We start from the raw sequence: 22,844 nt of genomic DNA, 5'->3' as shown, positions 1-22,844 counted from the left end.
TGGTGGAGTTGGAGCAGAGCCACAAAACACTTAAAACATCTCTCTCTGGTACACTAAAGCACAGAATTTAACTGGAGTAAGGAACTAATGACGAAAAAAGAAAACAATTTTCCTAGGAATATTTAAGAAACATAGTACTTTTAGTACTACTGTGCAGGAGTAGCCTAATGGTTGGTACACTGGGCTTTGATCCTGGCAGCCAGGGTTCAGTTCCCACTGCAGCTCCTTGTGACGTTGGGCAAGTCACTTAACACTCCATTGCCCCATGTACAGAAACTTACATTGTGAGCCCTCTAGGTACAGAAAAAGTACCTGTATATAATGTGTACAGCTCTGCGTATGTCTAGTAGCGCTGTAGAAATGATTAGTAGTAGTAATACTACGTATCATTTCTTTAGCGCTACTAGATGTATGAGGCGTTGTACACAGAACATATAAGAGACAGTCCCTGCTCAACAATGTAATTCGTTGATTATATACCGCGCAGATCCCAGTGTGAGGTTCAAGGCGGTTTACAAAGCAGTAATCTACATTGGCCGGGAGGGGAGAGGGGGTAAAAAGGGGGGTGGAGCTTTAAAGGGACAGTGTGTGTCTAATCAAGACAGACAAACAGGACAAATAAGGGAATTACTTGAGGTGGGAATTATGGGTACAAAATAAGTGAATAGGAGTTAGGAGTTAAAAGCAGCCTCAAAAAGGTGGATTTTTAGCTTAGATTTGAAGACGGCCAGAACTGGAACTTGGCGTGATTCAGGAAGTCTATTTCAGGCGTACAGTGCAGCAAGATAAAAGGAACGAAGTCTGGAGTTGGCAGTGGAGGAGAAGGGTATAGATAATAGAGATTTAACTGATGAACAGAGTTCCTGGGGAGGAGTGTAGGGAGAAATAAGAGTGAAGCGGTACTGAGGAGCAGCAGAGCGAATGCTGGTTTAGTGCAGATAGCAATAGGGCTAACATCAGAGGAGTTCTTGCCACTCAAAAAGAAAGGTAATTGAAAAGCTTCAAAAGAAAAAACATATTTCACATCCTGATATTTCATTATACATTTACATGGAAACTTAAGAAGAAACTGAACACCAATTGTAGCACCTTAGGTCACAACAGGAATTGCTTCATTTTTTTCTGAGTGGTCCTTGAAGCATCAGGAAACACCCAAACTTAGAATGCTTATTCTGATGAAGGCAGATGAAGGTAGTCTCTGCTTTCTTATCAAAAGATAAATCATCATAGCAGTTTGAAGCCTTCCTCCAGTGTCTCCAGTGCATGACAAGATTAAAGTATTTAAATTCTTGGTCTTAATCAGTATATGAAATTTTCAGCACTGACAGGCTCGTGCTGCCTTGTGATTTAGCAGGAGAGCCTTAAAACATTCTGAAGTCAGCTTAAACAGTTGGGAGGGAAGCGTGTAAGAGAAAGGGAGTTTGTGTCAGATGGTCTGACTGAAGACAGTTAAAAGTTGTAAAATTTGTCTAATTTCACTTGTAATTCAGTGGAATAATAGAATTAGGGCTCCTTTTTCTATTTTTTTTATTCAGAATTTGCTCACACCTTTTTCAGTAGTAGCTCAAGGTGAGTTTCATTCAGGTACAATGGGTGTTTCTCTGTCCCTGGAGGGCTCACAATCTAAGTTTGTACTTGTGGCAATGGAGGGTTAAGTGACTCGCCCAAGGTCACAAGGAAGCAGTAGTGGGATTTGAACCAGCCACCTCTGGATGTCAAGACCAGTGCTCTAACCACTAGGCCACTCCTCCACTCCACTGTGGATTTAGTACACGCTAACAATTAACACACACACACACACACAACTGCTAAGAAGCCCATTTTATTCCTATGGGCTTTTTAGCATTTAGGAGAATCTGCAGGAGCGGAGAACTCAAAAGACCCTCGGGAAAGTGCAGAAGATATAGAAAAGGTGAGGGATTGACCACGGGTACCAGAGACTGGAGACACTTGTCCTTGAGTAAAAACATTTATTGATAATAAGGATTCAACACAATGTTGTGTTTTGGCCAATTAGTGTGAGCAACTGAAGTAATGGCTGATGGAAAAAGCAAACGCAAGGTCAGGACTGTTCTTGGATGAATGTGTTTTATTGTAGAGCCGAACAAACAAACAATTATGAACTAAAAAACGGATAAGAAATCTGAACATTGTGTTCTTATTTCTGCGCAAAAATGTGACCTTGGCATTGAAGCATTGGATTTGTCCTTGCCAATGTTTTTCTGATGGAAGTATTTCCGTGCGGGGTAAGATCATTTATTCAGTCTACCTTGTATATATAGAGGGACTGTGCTGTAAAACTATGTGAATGTGCCTATATATAAATTTGAGCAGGCTCTCTCTTTAATATAAAGTTGAGGGATGTTTTGCTATAAGGGTTCAAAGTGAACTGAATCTGTTGTTTAGCAGTAGTGACAGCTGAATTATCTTTGGGAAGCTCTGAGAGGGAAATGCTGCTACCAGCTGATAGTTCCTCTGTTAGCTGGTGATCATACATTTATTTAGACCTCTGCTGGCTAAAGAAAATTTGTAGGCAAAACCTGATTGACAGGTTGACTGAAACCAAAATACAGTTAAAAGAACTGTGTGAGAGAGTGTGTGTGAGAGTGAAGAAATTTTAAAGAGAAAAAAAACTGCATTATCTAATAATACACAATTGATAAAAGTTTTTTTTTTAAACGCATATAAGACAAGACTCGGACACATAAACATAAAATAATAGGCAGTTAGGTTCTATTTTTGATTTGGTGAAGTCAGAATAGTAGGGAGCAAGAAGAAAGAAGACAAATGCAATTTACTTATCTGAAAGGGATCCAGAAGAACCTGAGAGACAGTGATAGCCAACGCAAGAAATTTTTTCCTGGGAAGAATAGAATAAAAGTTAAGTGAGAAAATTTACACACTAACTTTAAAATTTCTGATGCACACCAACACAGTTCATATTGTTAAACTTACATGGGAGCTGACCTGGAGTGAAGTAGTCTTCACCTACAGGAAAAGAAACAAAACAAAAACTGAAGTATTTAATTTGGTATATATTGATTAAGATAGGGAAACAGAATAAAACTATGAAGCAAAATCTTGTAGAAGTACTTATCTGAAGAAATTTTTGAGAAACTTTTGTTTTTGGTATTGAGAACAACTTGTAGGTCTTGACAGTTGCTAGGTTCTGTTTTTAAAAAGAAAGCAAGAATTGTATTGAGAAACATTTGTGTTGGTATTGTTAGCAACTTTTTTTTATTCTTGAAATAAATGATTTAAAACATTTATATTCAGTAATAATTTGACACTCCTTGTGTTAATAAATTTGCTCAGCTGTAAAGTATGCTGTTATATATTTAGAATTAGAATGAAACGTTCTAGTATGAATACATACCAATATATTTAACGAGAAGATAAAGAAGCTTTCAGTTGAACACATCTTGCTTGTGTTCCTCACTCCTGAGGTACTAAACACTTGGCCAACTGTGATTTTGCAAGAAAAGTAAGGGATGAGGATGATTGCTATATTTGTCCACCTACAAGAACATCACACCTTCTTCCGTACTCCACTCATCTCTTCTCTACATACACAGAGGTTCAATTTCTGACTTGGTACGGTTGACCTTGTATCCCGGCAATTCTCCAAAACGCTCCAGCAAGGCAGGTATGGATTCTTCCAACTGGGTGAGATACAGAAGGATATCATCAGTGTACAAGGTGTGGATCCTGTGATTTTTCTGTATTCCGTGGCTTCTACCATCTTTCTGTACCCATTTGAAATGGGGACACATTCCACCTTCTTGGTCCCTCTACCAAAGCCAAGTGACTTGCTGGAAAAATCATTCTGTAGTCCAATTGGTTAAGTAGAAGCAAGAAAATGAGATTCCAAAGCAAAGATGTATAACTGCACTGTCAGTGGATAGCAAAGGAGGAGGAACATGATAAAGCATCAGTTATGATCAGAATCTAGAGGGAATTAGGCTCAGGAGTAACATTATTTATGTACTAGTAAAAAAGGCCCATTTCTGACACAAATGAAACAGGCGCTAGCAAGGTTTTCCTCGGCTCCCCTGCAGCCACCCACGTCCAGCGACCCTCCTCTCTCCCCGGCCCCCCCTCTTGCCACCCATGTCCAGCGATCCTCCTGTCCTCCTGCAGCCACCCAGGTCCAGCGACCCTCTTCTCTCCCCTGCCCCCCCTCCTGCCACCCATGTCCAGCAACCCTCCTCTGGACATGGATCAGCTGTGAAGCATGGTTCCCCCCCCCCCCCCCCCCCCGGGTTCTGAAGTTGACATCATAATGGCTACGGTGATGTCAGCCTGATCTACAGAGCCTAGCAGACCAACTCGGAATGAGCCACGGTCCCAGGCAAGTCAGAACGTTGGAGGTGAGAATTATTATATAGGAAAGATTTATATTCTGCCAAAAATTTAGGCAGATCACATAATGATAAAAAATATAAACCATTATAAAACAATATCTGCAATAAAAATGGACATGTCACAAACATCACTGGCATCTAAGAGGCTCATATCACATGATCCCCCCAGACTTACCTTATACAGATCTTACCATAATCTTAACTTGTCAAATAAATGTTTCTTGAATTCTCATCATATGTTGATAGGATGTTACATATCATACCCACCACTAATCATTTCCCCAAAGCCAACTGAGAACAAATACCCTACTATCAGATAAAGTTCTCAGTCTTAATGGAAGTATGTTTCACTCCAGCAACAGAAAAAAAAAAAGAGTAATGTATGCATCTCAAAAGAGGGAATTTCAAGCAGACAGACAATGAAAATCTCTTTTAGAAAGCCTATTGGATTCATAAAACAACTTCCTGAGAGAGGTGTTGGGGACAAAAAAAGCTAAGCGCAGCAGAATTTACCTTTAGGGAAACAAGGATAAAGCCACAGGTAATTTGGGGTCTGGAGTATTGCAGGAGACAGGAAAACAGGCAGACCAGTTACAGCTTGTGGCTATACCATTGTATTTTTTATGAAACAAGTGTAGGCTATATAGTCATATGTGTGTAAATATTTCCAAGTTGTTTACATTCACATCTCCGTGCAAAAATGTGACCTTGGCATTGAAGCATTGGATTTGTCCTTTCCAATTTTTTTCTGCTAAAGTATTAACGTGCGTGGTAAGATCATTTATTGAGTATACCTTTTACCTTAGAAGCATTAGTGTAGTAAGTGGCTGATCTCACCAGCTGATAAATGTGCACTTATCAGTACTGATAAAAAGAGCAGATAAAAGATTTGAGCGGCACTGCTAAATCGCACAGTGTGCAGTGTTTTAAGGTCTTAGATTTCACAGTACCCCACAAATTTGCTGATAGGCTCTAATAGAACTTATCACCACCGTCAGTAGCAGTATAAACATAAGTATTCATGTAGTATGCTCCTTCTCTAAATAGCTTACAGTATAATTGGGTACTGTACCTGAGGCAATGGGAGATAGCGACTAGCCCAAGGTCACAAGGAGTGTCTGCGGCAGAAGCCAGATTTCAGCCTTGGCTTACCTTGTTCTTAGCCTGTCTTCTATGTTTGTGCAGCGCTGCGTATGCCTTGTAGCGCTATAGAAATGCTAAATAGTAGTAGTAGTAGTAGAAGTACTGTTGCTCTAACCACAAGGTCATTTTCTTTCAAACTGAGGTAAACTCTTGCAGGAAAAATTACTAATTCTATGCTTCTTGGAAATTAAATTGTAACATAGTTGGGGAAACCAAACTTGAAAGCATTTTTCAGTTTTTCAAGATTTTGTAGAACATTTTCCCTATACAATGCATGCAGAGAGAGAGGGACTATCATTATTCTCTGAAAAGACAGCTATCTTAATTATTATTACAGCTATTATTGTTATGATGGTGATCACATTTGTATCCCACATTATCTCAATCAAGCTCAGGTTCAATGTGGCTTACATTTAAGAAAAACATCAAAAATATGTCAGGTAATTAATTGTTATATGATGTTTACCAGCAGAGGGAGTAGCACCAAAGCTGTGGCAAAATTTTAAATTGCTGAGGACAGAGCAAGGTGGTGAGGGGTAACAGACAGAAGAAGTGAAAGGGTGTGACATACTTGGTAGAAAAGTAGAAGAAGTGAAAGGGAGACTCCTAACCACTACTCACCTGCCCTGTCCTTTTATCCTCACCTCATTATTCCCTTACCCTTATTGTTCTGTCTGTTTGCCTGTCGTATCTAGATTGTAAGCTCTTTGAGCAGGGACTGTCTTCTTTGTGTATAGTGTACAGCGCTGCTTATGCCTTTTAGCGCTATAGAAATGATAAGTAGTAGTAGTACTTAGTAGGAGAGTAGACCATGAGAACATTGGAGGAGGAGGAGAGGGAGTGTCAAAATTGAGCATATAAATGACATCTGGCCAAATTAACACATCTGCCAAATGTAACAGAGTGTTGAAGAGCAAAAATCTCAAACTAGGCAGACTGGATGGACAGTTGGCCTTTCTTTGTCGTTTACTATATAGAAATAAAGGTTAATAACGAACAAAAAGAGGAGAATATAAAGTGATAGTCCAATAAAAAGGTATCGTTTTATATTGTTTATTAACCTTTATACATTTCTAAACTCGGGCACCAATAAAAAGGCATCATTTTGTATTGTTTATTAACTTTTATACATTTCTAAACTCAGGCACACCTCCAGCTCAGCTTCACCCCGGTGTTTCACTCCACCTCACTCCCGAGACTAGGGCCACACAAACAGAATGTTTCTTGAGCTGGGCGCAGGCCGGGGCTGTAATAAATCCAGTAGACTAAGGGTACTCTTTCTTTGGGCACTTACAAGAATTAGTCGAGCAGTCTCCGTGTTGAACTTCAACTTGATTTATTAAACAGTAACTTTGAAAAAACAGTTCATAAACTTGTCAACTTGGTCTGTACAATTCAGGGTATTTTTCTTCAGATGGTCAGCACAAAACATAGTCTCCACATGATAGGACTTTCAAACTTGCAGTTCAGTTCCATCTTAAATCTCATTTGCAACCAGAACAAAGTACTTATCAATCTCCTTTATTTGCAACCAGGGTACCAGCAAGTCGTAATCACACGGTTTCTGATCAGTCCTCAGTCATCTCCATTTATTCTCTTCAGCTGCTCTCTGGCGCATCCTGAAACGAGGTCATTCACACATGCAATGAAAGTCCTGTCAGAAGTGAGGCACGCCCACTCCCACTTCTCCCTGGGGTGTATCACCCCCAAAGGACTCCATCTTGTTCCCAGTTTGGGAACTCCCTGAAGGCACCCACTGCTCTATAGCAGAGGTTTCATGTCACCATACACTGAAAACTGCTTTGATAACCCCAAACTTCCTCCTCGGTACAACAGGTATCGGCGGGGATGATCTACCAAAGACTAGAATTTTCTCCTTGTAATGCCTTTTATTAACTCTTGGCTCTGCCCTCATGGGCTGGCGTTTGCTTTGATTTTCTAACCAGGCTGTCAATACAAGCTCTGTTTCCCTAGTAACATACAGTAGTTAGTGACAGCAGATAAAGACCTGAATGGTCTATCCAGTCTACCCAGCAGTCACATTCATTATCAAGTCATGATTAAATCAACAATGAACGTGATATTATATACTTCATTGTGGTCTTTCTTTGGTGTTTCTGGGACATAGACCGTAGAAGTCTGGCCAGCTCTGTCCTTAGGTTCCAACTACTGGAGTTGCCATCAAAGCCCACTCCAGCCTATCCGAATCTGTCTTGCCATTTGTGGGACCCAATTCGTGAAAGTCTGCCCAGCACTATCCTCGGTTCTGGCTACTGAAGTTGCCATTGAAGCCCTTTCCAGGCCAACCTAAACCGAATTGAAAATACAGAACACAGACCTACAAAGTCTGCCTGACACCGGCCTTAGTTCTTTGCAGCCAAAGTCACCATCCAAGCATCAGTTATACATCCACACACATGTAGCTGTTTAAGATTTTTTTTTTAGTACCATCCATTTTCTAAATAGAGATCCTCTGTGAATTCCATCACAGTTTTTGTCTCTAACATGTCCCCTAGAAAATCCTCCCACCTCCAGCCTTATGCCTGAGCCCTTTTTTGTGGGGGGACATTCAAGCGGACTAACATGGCAACCATACTACTTATCCTATATAATAATTCTCACCACCAACGTTCTAATGTGGGACTACCTGTGTCAGTGGCTCCTGGAGTTGCTTGAGCTAGGCTCCGTAGCCAGGATGATGTCACTAACAACGCGTGTTTCCCTACTCCCTCCCTCTGCCTGGGAATCAGCTGTCAGTGCGCCGCTCCCTGCCACTTCGGAGCAAGTGGCAGGGAGAGGCGCATCAAAAACTGCAAGCGCAGCACCACAGAAACCGCCCCCCCCCCTTGGTGCATCACCCAATCCCCCCCCCAAACACATCAAACACCCCCTCCCCCCACCCAAAGCACATCAACACCCCCCTGGCGCATCAAACCCCCTCGCCACCCGCAGATGTCTATCACACTCTATCTCTCTGTCACACACACACAGTCACTCTGTCTCTCACACACTCTCTCTCACACACACACACACACGCGCTGTCTCTCTCTCATTCTCTCTCTGACACACACACTCCATCTCTCACACACACACACTCTCTCTCTCTCAAACATACACACTCCGAGGAAAACCTTGCTAGCGCCCGTTTCATTTGTGTCAGAAACGGGCCTTTTTTTACTAGTTTACTATATTACTAGGTCTGTGACATGATCAATTAAAAAGAATCAGCAGGAATAGACTAAAGATTAGAGCGCTGTTGTTTTCGTGGACTTGTATCAAAAATGCTGGTCACTGTTGACCTCACTAGTAAAATAAAATGATAGTTTGCAGGTTGACTAGATTTTATTCTAAACGGTCTTATAGAATATTGGGGTTGGAAATATTTTCTATTTGACCTCATGATTTTGTTGTTATTAGTTTCCCTGGTGCACACAATTACATTTTGAGTAGAAGATGGGGGTCTCTTCCCCCCCCCCCCCTTATACAGTGAGGAATGACTACAGACTGTTATTAGGGTCTGATAGACTTAAGTTGCTAAATCTGATAACTGTGGATGAAATTTGGGCCAGTTTACTGGAATTCTCACCGTTTACTTGAGCAGCAAAATTCTCCATTTTAAATATAATTACCATACTAGGTTAATCCATCTAACCCAATATCCTGTTTCTAACAGTGGCTAATCCAGTTCACTTAATAATCAGTAGCAACATTCAATGCTACTTATCCCCAGGAATAAGCAGTGGCTTTCCCCATGTCTATCTTAATGGTTTATGGACTTTACATCCAGGAATTTGTCTAGACTTTTAAAATAAAGCCACACTGGCTGCTTTTACTATGGTCTCTGATAATGAGTTTCTGAGTTTAATTATTGAAACTCCCTCAATAAAGGGGTTTTTGAATGGGACATGTTTGTGTGTTGGAGACAGGCTGCCAGTTGAAATGTATCTTTTCTTGTTCTCACGAATGGAGGAAGTGTTTCAAATATCCGGGTGGGTGCCCACCTATGTAATAGTGATCATCGCACGATATGGTTTGATATAAGGGCGAAGGTGGAGTGTGGACGCACAAAACTCAAAGTACTGGATTTCAGACGTACTGATTTTGATAAAATGGGGGAATACCTGAAGGAGCTGTTGGTGTGGGAAGGCATAGGAGAAGTGGAAAATCAGTGGTCAAAGCTAAAGGCTGCTATAAATATGGTGACTGATCTTTACGCAAGGAAAGTAAACAAAAACAAGAGAAACAGGAAGCCTATATGGTTCTCCAAACAAGTAGCTGAAAAAATAAGAGCAAAAGAGGCTTTGTTCAAGAAATACAAAAGAACGCAACGAGAGGATCACGGAAAAGATTACCGGATTAAACTCAAAGAAGTGAAGAGGGAAATATGGCTAGTGAAAGCGGAAGAAGAAAATGCTAAAGATGTAAAGAGAGGTGACAAGACCTTTTTCACATAGATTGGAGAAAGGAGAAAAGACAGAAATGGAATTGTGGGACTGAAAGATAATGAGAATGGCTATGTGAAGAGTGAGGAGGATAAAGCGAATGTGCTAAACAATTACTTCTCTTCGGTGTTCACGGAGGAAAATCCTGGTGAAGGACCACAGTTGGCTGCTGAGGGAATATCTGGGAATGGAGTGGATACTGCGCTGTTTACAAAAGAAAGAGTTTATAAACAGCTGGAGAATCTGAAGGTGGATGAAGCTATGGGCCGGATGGGGTACATCCCAGGATACTGTTCACAGAGGTCTTGGCGGGACCTCTTAAAGATTTATTTCATAGATCTTTAGAGACAGGAGAGGTTCCACGAGATTGGAGACGAGCGGATGTGGTCCCTCTTCACAAACGTGGAGACATGGAAGAAGTGGGAAACTACAGACCGGTAAGTCTCACATCGGTGGTAGGAAAAATAATGGAGTTGCTGCTGAAAGAAAGGATAGTTAACTTTCTAGAAGCCAATTGATTATAGGACCTGAGGCAACATGGCTTTACCAAAGGATAGTCCTTCCAAACAAATCTTATTGACTTCTTTGACTGGGTGACCAAAGAACTGGATGAAGGACGAGCATTAGATGTAATCTACTTGGATTTTAGCAAAGCCTTTGATATGGTCCCCCACAGAAGACTTGTGAATAAGCTGAAAGGGCTGAACTTAGGACCGAAAGTGGTGAACTGGATAGGAAACTGGTTGACCGACAGGTGGCACAGGGTGTTGGTAAATGGAATCCCCTCGGAGGAAAGGAAGGTGAGCAGTGGATTTCCTCAGGGGTCGGTGCTGGGGCTGATTCTATTTAATATATTTGTGAGAGATATTGCTGAAGGGTTGGAAGGAAAGGTTTGCCTTTTTGCGGATGACACGAAGATAGCCAATAGAGTGGATACTATGGAGGGAGTAGAAACAATGAGAAGGGATCTCCAAAAGTTAGAAGAATGGTCGAGGGTCTAGCAGTTCAAATTTAATGCCAAGAAGTGTAGAGTGATGCACTTGGGGTGCAGAAACCCAAAAGAGAGATACCGAATAGGAGAGGAGAGATTAGTAAGCTTGACTCAGGAAAGAGACCTTGGGGTGTTGGTGTCTTAGGATATGAAGGTGAAGAAACAATGTGACAAGGTGACACCTGTAGCCAGAAGGATACTAGGCTGCATAGAGAGGGGTATAACTAGCAGAAGAAAGGAGGTATTGATGCTCCTCTACAAGTCGTTGGTGATGCCCCCCTTGGAGTATTGTGTTCAGTTTTGGAGGCCGTATCTTGCTAAAGATGTAAAAAGACTGGAAGTGCAAAGAAAAGCTACAAAAATGGTATGGGATTTGCATTGCAGACTTTACAAGGAGAGACTTGCTGACCTGAACATGTATACCTTGGAGGAAAGGAGAATCAGGGGTGACACGATTCAGACGTTCAAATATTTGAAAGGTATTAATCCACAAACAAGCCTTTTCTGGAGACAGGAAGGTAGTAGAACTAGAGGACATGAATTGAGGTTGAAGGGGGGTAGACTCAGGAGTAATGTCAGGAAGTATTTTTTCATGGAATGCTCACCCGCAGGAGGTGGTGGAGATGAAAACGGTAACGGAATTCAAACATACGTGGAATAAACACAAAGGAATCCTGTTTAGGAGGAATGGATCTACAGAATCTTAGCGGAGATTGGGTGGCAACGCTGGTAATTGGGAAGCAAAACCCTGGATCTACAGAATCTTAGCGGACATTGGGTGGCAACGCTGGTAATTGGGAAGCAAAACCAGTGCTGGGCAGACTTCTACGGTCTACTCCCTGATCATAACTGAATAGATATGGATGGGCTGAAGTGTTTAAGGGGCTTCGACGTTAGCTTCAGAACTTTTAGTAGAAGAACAGTGCTGGGCAGACTTCTACGGTCTGTGCCCTGAGAATGGCAAGGACAAATCAAACTCAGGTATACATATAAAGTATCACATACCATGTAAAATTAGTTTATCTTGTTGGGCAGACTGGATGGACCATTCAGGTCTTTATCTGCCATCATTAATTATGTTACTATATTCTCCCTAGCAACCTCACTATGATCTCAGTGTGTGCTATAAGACAGAAGTCACAGCCATATACAAACTTACTGTGTGGAAAAGGGATCACTAGGTGGGATCAAATTGTACATATACAATGAGTATAACTGCTAAACATAAATGATCAGAGTATGTTTAAAGAGAGGCACAAACTATGCAGGCATAAAGGAAGTGTTTTTGGTAGTCGAGCAAATGACACCCTGATACTTAGAGAGGGCAAGTGAAGCGGGCCTAGGGAAGCTTAGTGAGGTTCATGGATAGGTGGTGTGGGGGATGAAAACAAGGAAAGTGGATTGGATAGGATAGGATAAAGTAAAAGGTTTGCTGAAAGTCTGTAATTGCAGAATTTAGTGCAAAGAGGGCTGGGATTCTAAAGGGGCTAAAAGACAGCGAGAGTACCCAGAGAATTCCCCTCTATATCTGTACTTGAGAGGAGAGGGAGGGATTTACAGGATTTGGCCAAAAGAGGACTGAGGTTCCAAAAGAGTGAATACAGAATGATTTCTCTGCTCTGTATGCTGTCAGGATAGTGCAGGTCACAGATCAGAGGACTGGAAAATCCTAAGAGTTAAATTCACAGAAGTGTTTGTGGGGAGAAGGGAAGGAAATCTCACCTGCCAAAACCCATCTACCTCAGGTGGAGACACCAGGTGCCACACATACAAGGGACCAACGGAACTGACCCGGGAGAGGACTCCTGCCAGCTTGGGACCCGAACCTAGGGATGCCCCTGAGGGGGCATTACACTAGTTATTGGTGAAAAAAAATTATTTTGTCTGATTTATTTGTAATGTACTACCTATTAAAGTGTGGTAAGCTTTGCACTTACTGCACATTTAAAGCAAAAGTTAACATGCAGTAAGCATAGAGCAAGGGGCGTGAACTGCACAGGATAGAGAGTTATCACACAGGCATAGCATTACATGCAGGGCTAGATACTGCGGGTGCTCCTGCACTGTTACGCACTACGTGTAACTTGGTGCTGGCCCAGAATAAAATGATGTCGTTAGTGACGAAGCAGTCCCTCTGTCCTATCCCTTGAGCCCAATCATCTTCAGCCCTCCTCCCCCAGGACCTACCTAGGAGTCTTATTAGTGGTCTCCTAATTCTGTCACTGCAGTAGCTAAGGCATTTTTACTGCTGCCCAAAGACCGTGCTGGGGTGCCCAATAGCTGCTGAGAACACTAGCAGTCTTGCTTCACTACTGCAGTGAACGCTGCAAGCCACGCTATAGCTAGAAAAATAATGACAGCCAAAATCTGGGTTATTTTTCCATCCCAGGAGCAACAGGCTACAGGGGTGCAGCCGATGCTCCCGAGCCACATCTTAAAGAAGCCAGTGCTTCCCAAGAGAGGCTGGCTTTCCCCTCCCCCCCACCCCCCCACACCGATGATAGCTCTTTCGCCCTCCAATTGGAAGGCCCCCTCCCAACATCTTTTCAAGCACCTCTTGTCTCTAGTGTGGTCAGACAGGAACAATTCCAGGCCCCTCCTGCCCTTGCCAGTAGCAGGTTCCAAATGCCACCCACAACCCCTAGTGGTAATCTCATGGTACTACCGCTAGGGGGCCAAGTTTCTACATAAAGGCCAAAGAGAGTACTTTGAGAAGGTGGGGGGTGTCATGTTTTAGGAGAACATTCTGATTGCTGTGGATTGTCATTGCAGAGAGAGATCTCAGGAGGCAGCTCAGCGAGTGTGCCCTGGTTCCTCTAAGAAGTTCGTGAGAGTTTCAGGCAGCAACTTTGTGGCTCCATACTTCCAGAGCAGTAGAATAATGCTGCTTGCAAAGTTGTTCACAAACAGCATTATCCGTATACCATGGAAGTCTGTAACCTGTGATACTGAGCTACCATTGGTTGGTGACTCTGGGAAAATTGAGATGTGGTAAAAATCCAATTCTTATGGTACCTTGATTACTCTCTCCCTCTCAACTTAGGACCCCTTTTACCAAGCTGCAGCAAAAGGAGGCTGGCGTTGGTGTGTGTTTTACACGTGTGCAGAGGCCCCCTTTTACCACAGCTGGTAAAAGGGAAGGTCTCGCTTTCCTGCAGGAGGAAGCCCTTTCCGCCACCCATGCGCTACAAAAATAAATACATTTTTGTAGCACTGGAAATGACGGCGTGGTAGGGGTGGGAAGTGCCGTGGGGCTTCTGTGGTAGCCTGGCGGTACTTCCATTATAGCGATTGGTAAGCTCGCGTTGGGGTTACTGCCGCTTAGTAAAAGGAGCCCGTAGTGCTATAATATACTCTGGCTCTTCTAGCATTTGTATACAAACATTTCAAAATGTAACTTTTGTTTGTATCTAGGACAACCTGATTACTTTAGCTTTTACCGCAGCCTCTCCATTGGGATGCCCTAACTTCCTTTAGTGTCCTTCAAAGTTATTTTACGCCAAACCATATGCTTCTGAGTGACTTTCAGCTTTTTCCGTGTTCTAGTTTAAAAGCTGCTATTTCTTTTTAAAAGTTAGTGGCAGAACCCTGGTTTCAGCCTGTGAAAGGTAGAGCTCATCTTTTTGGAATAGGCTCCCTCTTCCCCAGAATATTGCCCAGCCCTTAACAGATCTAAATCCCTCTTCCCTTCATCACTGTTTCATCCATGCATTGAGACTCGAGCTCTGCCTGCCTCTTGGATCCTGCACGTGAAACATGGAGCATTTTTGAGGATGCTGCCCTGGAGGTTCTGGATTTCAACTTCCTGCCTCAGCTTCCAAAACTTCCCTCCCACACCTTTTTTGTTGGTAGTTGGTACCCACATGTACTAAGTCAGCCGGCTTTCTCCCTGGCACTATCTAAAATCTTTTTATTTTATTTATTGCATTTGTATCCCACATTTCCCCACCTATTTGCAGGCTCAATGTGGCTTACATAGTTTTATTAACATTGTCATTCCAGGATATCAGATACAGTTAGTATTGTGCAGAGATTAAGTAGGGAAGAAAGAAGGGAGTGATTAGGGTAGTTATAGAAGGTGGGCTTTCATAACTGAGTAGATTGGTGAGGTGGATTAGTGAGCCCTTACTCCAAGCCCCCTCCCTGCCCGTCTTCAAGTCTTTGCTTAAAGCCCACCTCTTCAATGCTGCGTTCGGCACCTAACCCTTACCGTTCAGTGAATCCAGACTGCCCCAATTTGACTGCCCCTATCGGACCGACCGTTCACTTGTCTATTAGATTGTAAGCTCTTTGAGCAGGGACTGTCTCTCTTTGTTAAATTGTACAGCGCTGCGTAACCCTAGTAGCGCTCTAGAAATGTTAAGTAGTAGTAGTAGGTTATTGGTTCTCATTGTAGGCTTTGTTGAAGAAGTGTGTCTTCAAAGATTTGGGAAAGATGGTTATTTCGTTGATTGTTTTCAGGTCTGTAGGTAATGCATTCCATAACTGTGTGCTCATGTAAGAGAAGGTAGTGGCATGCATCAGCTTGTATTTTAGTCCTTTACAGCTGGGGGGGGTGCAGGTTGAGAAATTTGGGGGATGATCTTGTTGCGTTTCTGGGAGGTAGGTCCACGAGGTTTAGCATGTATATTGGGGCGTCTGCGTGAATGATTTTGTGTACAATCGTGCAGATCTTGAATGCAATTCGTTCCTTGAGTGGGAGCCAGTGAAGTTTCTCTCTTAAGGGTTTTGCACTTTCATATTTGGTTTTTCCAAATATGAGTCTGGCGGCAGTGTTTTCCATCTTATCAAGGAGACATATGAAATTTGCCACCTTTGCTCCAGACAGGCAAGTGAGCAAGTAATCCTCTTTCCTACCAGCCACGTCAACAAGCACATTTTCCAAAAATACCTTAATGTGTGCAGGTCAACAGGAAATGGAGCAAGTTAGGTACAAGTAAGACTGAATAGAAGCTACACAAGCTCATTTTTCAGTTGAAACAACAGATAAGGGACCTGTGTGATTTCAAAAGCTTGGGTTGGGCCGCCTCTTTGGATACTTCTTAGCTCGGCCTAATGAAAGGTATCATGATAGCCAGCAAAGAGTCTGGGTTTCTACAGGACTAGACCTCTGCAGTGCATGGGTAATGATGTATTCAAAGCATACCTGTAATGTCATGATTTTCATTTCAAGATTTAAAGTGTTTCTTTGGACTTTGTGTTGTGTTTTGGTCCCCACCAGAAGTATGGCAGCACGACGGGCACTGAAAGCTGTTTTGGTGGATCTCAGTGGCACACTGCACATTGAAGATTCAGCTGTGCCTGGTGCCCAGGAAGCCCTTAGAAGGTAAGTTAAGCCTCTTCCTCAAATATGTTTCTAGTTGTTAAATTAGAGAGTAAGTATAAGATAATTGGGAACAGTCACAATTAGGGCTGCACATTGTTTAAAATTTTTAATCTCACAATTAATTGTATAAAGCGCTACCCTCTTTCTCAGTGCAAAATATAGCAGATATAAATTCTCAAAACTTGACATATTTCAGTTACTAAACTAAAAATAAAATCATTTTTCTTACCTTTCGTGATTTTTATCTATTTTTTTAATCGTCTCGTTCCCTGTCTTCAGATCTGCTTCCCTGTGCTCTAAATTCTGTTTCCAGGGCCTCCTTTCTATTCACTATTCTTCCATTTTTCTTCGTTCTCAAATCTGTCTAACCTCCCTTCCCTCTTCCTTCATGGGCCCCATCTCCTCCCTCCTCTCCTCTCTCCCCATCTCCTCTCCATGGGCACCATTCCCTACTCTCACTCTTCTACGTGTCCCTGCAGCCCCCTTTCTGTGCTTTCACTTTCCTGCATGCCCCTTGCGGCCCTCCAAAATTGTCTTTAATTCTGCAGTGAAAGCATGCTGCTTCTCACCTGTCCAAAGCCTTTCTCTGTAGCGTCCCACCTCCTCTGACAGAACTTCCTATTTCTGGGCAGGACACTACAGAGAGAGGCTTCAGGCAGGTGAGCAGCAAGCAGCATTAAAAGTAAGTTTGGAAGGCCACAAGGGACAGGTAGAGTGAGAGAAGAGGGGAGCGCACAGGGGAGGGGCCTGCACGAATGCAGGTAGAGGCAAGCAAAGGTGTCGGGAGGAAGAGAGAAGTGGACTGTGAGGGGTGGGAGTGCGGCGCAGGAGTGCAGGTTGCTGGCTGATCTGCAAGGTTTTGTTCACTTATATACACTGTCAGCTAGCACATTTGCTTATTTCCGATCTGACGAAGAAGGGCAACCTTCGAAAGCTAATCAAGAAATGTATTAAGTTATGTCCAATAAAAAAGGTATCATCTTATTTTCTTTTCCATGTTTTATTTTGTTTGATTTCTATTGATAACCTTCTGTTTCTGTGAGTCTGACGTCCTGCATGTACAACGTCAGACTCACAGAAACAGAATGAAGCCTTGCAGATCAGTCAGCAATCCAACGTCAGACTCACAACTGCAGTTGCTGGCTGATCTGCAAGGCTTTGTTCTGTTTCTGTGAGTCTGACGTCCTGCATGTCCAACGTCAGGCTCACAAACAGAACAAAGCCTTGCAGATCAGCCAGCAACTGCTGGCTGATCTGCAAGGCTTCGTTCTGTTTCCTTGAGTCTGACGTCCTGCACGTCCAACGTCAGGCTCACAAACAGAACAAAGCCTTGCAGATCAGCCAGCAACTGCTGGCTGATCTGCAAGGCTTCGTTCTGTTTCCGTGAGTCTGACGTCCTGCACGTCCAACGTCAGACTCACAAACAGAACAAAGCCTTGCAGATGATCTGCAAGGCTTTGTTCTGTTTTTGTGAGTCTGACGTCGTGCAGGACATCAGACTCGCAGAAACAGAACGAAGCCTTGCGCCGGAAGAAGAGGACCTTGGCTGGCGGGGGTTGGGTTCCCCCGCCAGCAAAGGTAGGCGACGGCAGGTTGGGGCAGGAGGGGAGGTCGAGAGGGTTGTCAGCAGGGGGGCGTCCAGGGCCAAATCTATAGGGGCCCAGGCCCCCGTGGCCCCACGTAGCTACGCTACTGGTCATGGGATGTTTTCCTGATAGGTGATGTACTTTTTTCCTTCCCTTCTCTGGCCTAGGTTGCGCAATTCTCCCGTTGCCATTAAATTCGTGACAAACACAACCAAAGAGTGCAAGAAGACCCTCCTGGAAAGGCTGAGGAGACTGGAATTTGACATTACCGAGGATGAGATCTTCACTTCTTTAACTGCAGCTAGAAATCTTCTTGAACAAAAGCATGTCAGACCCCTGTTACTAGTGGACAATAGTGCTCTTCCTGACTTTGAAGGTATAGTGCCTGAACAAAGAATTCATGCTATATTTTTTGGTCTTTCTCAATGTCAGCAGGGAATCCAGGCAGGTTACAATAAGATTTGAAATACAGAAATCTTTTAGTTAATTATCAGATCACATATTAAGATATATCTCGGACAGTCTTCTCTATGGTTTCAACGTATAACCTAAAGTCCTTCCTAATGACTTATCCGTGGACCATTTTAGACTCTTTAACCTTTCACTTTTTTCTTTTTTACCCTGTTCCTTCTATCCTATTTAATTTGATTGTATTTGTATAACAACTGATCTGGCGTTAGCCTCATCAGTACATTGTAAGCCACTTTGTGCCTGCAAAACTGTGGGAAAAAGTGGGATATAAATGTGGTAAAATAACTAAATATATTGAAAACGTATGTTTTCAGAGTTTTACAAAACCAGAGATACTTTGGAACAGTATGAATTTGTTTAGAAATGGAATTCCAAATTTTACTAGATTGATACATAAACAAACTATCCAAGAGTCTTCTATATCGAACCATATTAATAGTTAGAAATCCATGAAAGTGCTAGACCCCTTAGGAAAAAATTACATTGGCTTCCATTAACAGACTGAATTACATTCAAAATTTGCACCTTAGCTCATAAAATCATCACGGAGAGGCCCCGACTTATATGTCAGACATTATAGACCGACCAGCAAGAAATACTAAAAGTTCTTCACGTACTTTCTTAAACCTCCACTACCCTAACTGCAAGGGACTCAAATACAAATCATTATATGCATCCAACTTCTCCTACATCTGCGCACAACGTTGGAATGCACTGCCGAACACCTTGAAAACAACACATGATCTAGCAACTTTCCGGAGGTCACTGAAAACGAACTTATTCAACAAGACCTATAATAAGAATTCTTCATTAAAAAACTTATTTCACATCTATATTAGAACTAATCAACACTGAATTCCTTAAATTGGTTACTTTAATCATATTGTCATGTTACTCTTTGCATATCTTGTAATGTATTAATTATTTCTTTATTTCTAATTCTCATGAATTCCATCTACCTTAATCGAAATAATACTTTGTTCTTCTTATTTCGCTAATGACGACTGTCATGGCGGCATAATGTAAGCCACAGCCACATTGAGCCTGCAAAAAGGTGGGAAAATGTGGGATACAAATGCAGCAAATAAATAAGTAACAATGCAGAATGTAAACAAGAGTTTCTCTGAGAAACAGCAAAAGTTATTAACTGAGTATGTAAATAAGGACAGTAACCATATAAGATTTTAAATACTAACGGGCCCTTTAACAAAGCCGCGGTAAGCACTAGCATGTGGTTGCCACAAGTTAAAAGTGCCTACCGTTGAGCGCTCTGAGGCATCCCACTATAGTTTTCGCATGTATGCACACTTCCCATGCGATAAATAATTTTAATATTTTTAGCGCTGAGGGCATATTTGGGGACGGAGAGTAGGCATGTTCAGCGCCCCCTTTTTTTTTTGCTCCAGAACCATCAGAAGCAAATGACATCTTAGAAAACTGAACATCACAAAACAGGGGTTCATGTTCCACATTAAAATGTGTCTCTTGCAGCTTCACAACCTGGGGTCGATTTGATCTGATTTCCTGCAAAACTAAATGTCTCCTTCTAGAAGAGTTAAAATCTTAAGGTCAATCCCCATGTCTAATAAACTATCGACAAATAAAAGCAAAGAAATTACACAGTCTATGGAAAACTCCCCCCCCCCCCCCCAAGAAAATAAACATCCCACTCAGAATAGAAAAAGATCCCTCCCCCAGCATGAAAAAAACCCAAAGTACTACTATTCTCTTCCCCAACAAAAAAACACTCCAGCCAACAGAAATAAAAACCCAGCTGCCTAGAACTGCCCTCCCCCCAGCCCAAAAATTAAAAAATCACCATCTACAAAAGCAAGCTGAAGCCCACATTGCAAGGAAATGGAAGTTCTGACCCACAACCCCAGTCCAACTCACCCCGCCCCTCCACCCACAACGCAAGAAGAAAAACAGTGGAAAATAAATTTCTTGTACAAAACATATAGTTCAAATAACATAGCAATTCACATAACCATATTTCCTTCTTAACAGTGTATATAACTGAATACAATAAAGAGCATCCCCGAGGCTAGATCTCAAACCAACTTTTGCAAATAGCAAAAATACACCCCAACAAAGAAGGATGTCACTTCAAAGGAGAGAAACAGCAGCTCCAAAGTTAGCAATCAACAGATATCAAGATGTATTGACATTACGAAGAAGTCAAAGTTTAGCGAATCCCAGCAAAAGGGAACCACTGCGTCTTCTGTGTTTTATCCAGGACTCTCGACCACTGTTGGTTTAGAGCGGGTAGCTGGAGCCACTGATGACGAAGATATAGATAAGGGAGGAACTCCCTCCAACCACTGCAGGATCTGCCAAACCTCAGAGATGATGATGATGACGGCGGCAGAAAAAGACCTGCATGGTCCATCCAGTCTGCCCAACAAGATAAACTCATATGTGTATACCTTACCTTGATTTGTACTTGCCTTTTTCAGGGCACAGACCGTACAAGTCTGCCCAGCAGTATTTCCCGCCTCCCAACCACCAGTCCCGCCTCCCATCACCTGCTCTGGCACGGACCGTATAAGTCTGCCCTCCACTATCCTCGCCTCCCAACCACCAACCTCTCTTCCCCCACCTGCTCCGCCACCCAATTTCGGCTAAGCTTCTGAGGATCCATTCCTGCTGCACAGGATTCCTTTATGCATATCCCACGCATGTTTGAATTCCGTTACCGTTTTCATCTCCACCACCTCCCGCGGGAGGGCATTCCAAGCATCCACCACCCTCTCCGTGAAAAAATACTTCCTGACATCTTTTTTGAGTCTGCCCCCCTTCAATCTCATTTCATGTCCTCTCGTTCTACCGCCTTCCCATCTCCGGAAAATATTTTTTTGCGGATTAATACCTTTTAAGTATTTGAACGTCTGTATCATATCACCCCTGTTCCTCCTTTCCTCCAGGGTATACATGTTCAGGTCAGCAAGTCTTTGGTCATACGTCTTGGAACGCAAATCCCATACCATTCTCGTAGCTTTTCACTTAGTGAGTCTTGGCCGCAAAAACAAAAGACAAGGCAAAGGGGAAGCTCCATCGGTATGAAATCTTTTTTCCTTTTTTAAAATCTCCAAACACTGGTTTAAAATCCTTCCGCTTAACCAAATTAAGTGCAGAAACATTCTGGAACACTTGAACTGTAGCATTCTGAGAATATAAAGTTCCCTTTTGAAGAGATTGCTGATAAATGTGCTCCTTCACAGCATAATGGCAAACTGCACCACAATGTCCTTAGGGTGATTTGGGCGGAGGGGGCGGGCTGACCCAGTACATGATGTGCACGCTTGAGCTCAACCGGGGCTGCATCTCCATCTCTGCCAAGAAGTTGTGCATAGCAGCTGCACAATGGCAGGATCAACCTCCACTCCTTTCACCTCAGGCACTCTGCAGATTCTCAGATTTTCTGCTGCCCCCTATTATCCAAATCATGAAGTTTAAGCAGCATGTCTTCATATTGTGTACAAAGAGATCCTGTCTGAGTGCGCAGTGTTTATAGGGCCTCAGTATGGTCATCAACGTGGGTCTCCAAGTCCTCTACTCTTGCGCCCAACTCTCTAAGGTCCCTGTGTACAGTCTTCAAAATCTCATCCCCCATGCTTTTCAAGACTTGGTGCATTTCCATGAAATACTGTTTAAGACCTTGAGGCACGCTGCGACAGGAGGCGGCCTCCTGGTGCTCAGCTGCCGACTGCAAGGACTCCGACTCAGACAGGGAATCAAGGCCTGGTGACACATGGCACGAGAAAGGCTTGTGTCCCGGTTTATGGGAGAGCTTACCGCCCTCCTTAGTGCCAGTACTCAGATACAAATCAACCTATGCGTCCAGCTTCTCTTATATAAGCACGCAACTATGGAACACGCTACCAATAGCCGTGAAAATAACATACAACCACCTAAACTTCCAGAAACTCCTAAAGACTAACCTGTTCGAAAAGGCATACCCTAACGATCCAACCTAAATGCCTTAACCCCGCAACACAACAATATAAACGTTCGTACCGGACATAACCCAACTCTTCCTCCTTATGACCCCTAATGTGTCTATCACACTGATCATTACTCTACCATAACCTCACTTTGTATTGTCCCTACCAGTATTGGCAATCGCCTCTACTGCACTATGTAAGCCACATTGAGCCTGCAAATAGGTGGGAAAATGTGGGATGCAAATGTACCAATAATAATAATATAGATCGGGAAGTCATAAACCTGGTGTAAATCCTCACATATAAATTAGGCGCAGATCCCCCAAATTCTATAATAAATGTGTGCATCTTTAGTGAACACTCCTGACCCACCCGTGCTCCTCCCATGGCCATGCCCCCTTTTCAGTTCGCTGTAAAAGATTTAAGTGTGCATTTTTATACAATAGCACTTAGCAAGAGCACCATATATAGAATCCAGGACACACATACCCCACCTCCCCTCACTTTGGATGCTGATAACCCCTGGCATACTTTTTAAGAGTACATATTCAGCCCAGCCATCAGGGTGGCTTCTCTT

At 42.8% G+C, this 22,844-nt stretch overlaps 1 protein-coding gene across 1 annotated transcript in view; it reads left to right on the top strand.

Annotated features, from left to right (window-relative positions):
- Window positions 1–22,844, top strand: part of LOC115462861 (haloacid dehalogenase-like hydrolase domain-containing protein 2) — a 61,769-nt gene that overhangs the window by 3,516 nt on the left and 35,409 nt on the right. The window contains exons 2-3 of the mRNA XM_030192915.1: window positions 16,162–16,266; window positions 18,020–18,228. Of these exons, the coding sequence (XP_030048775.1) occupies window positions 16,166–16,266; window positions 18,020–18,228 (310 nt within the window). The 5' untranslated portion in view covers window positions 16,162–16,165. The remainder of the gene's footprint in view (window positions 1–16,161; window positions 16,267–18,019; window positions 18,229–22,844) is intronic.

The sequence above is a fragment of the Microcaecilia unicolor genome, chromosome 2, assembly GCF_901765095.1.
Source record: "Microcaecilia unicolor chromosome 2, aMicUni1.1, whole genome shotgun sequence".
Taxonomy (NCBI): Eukaryota; Metazoa; Chordata; class Amphibia; order Gymnophiona; family Siphonopidae; genus Microcaecilia; species Microcaecilia unicolor.
This window is presented reverse-complemented; position numbering and strand designations above follow the sequence as displayed.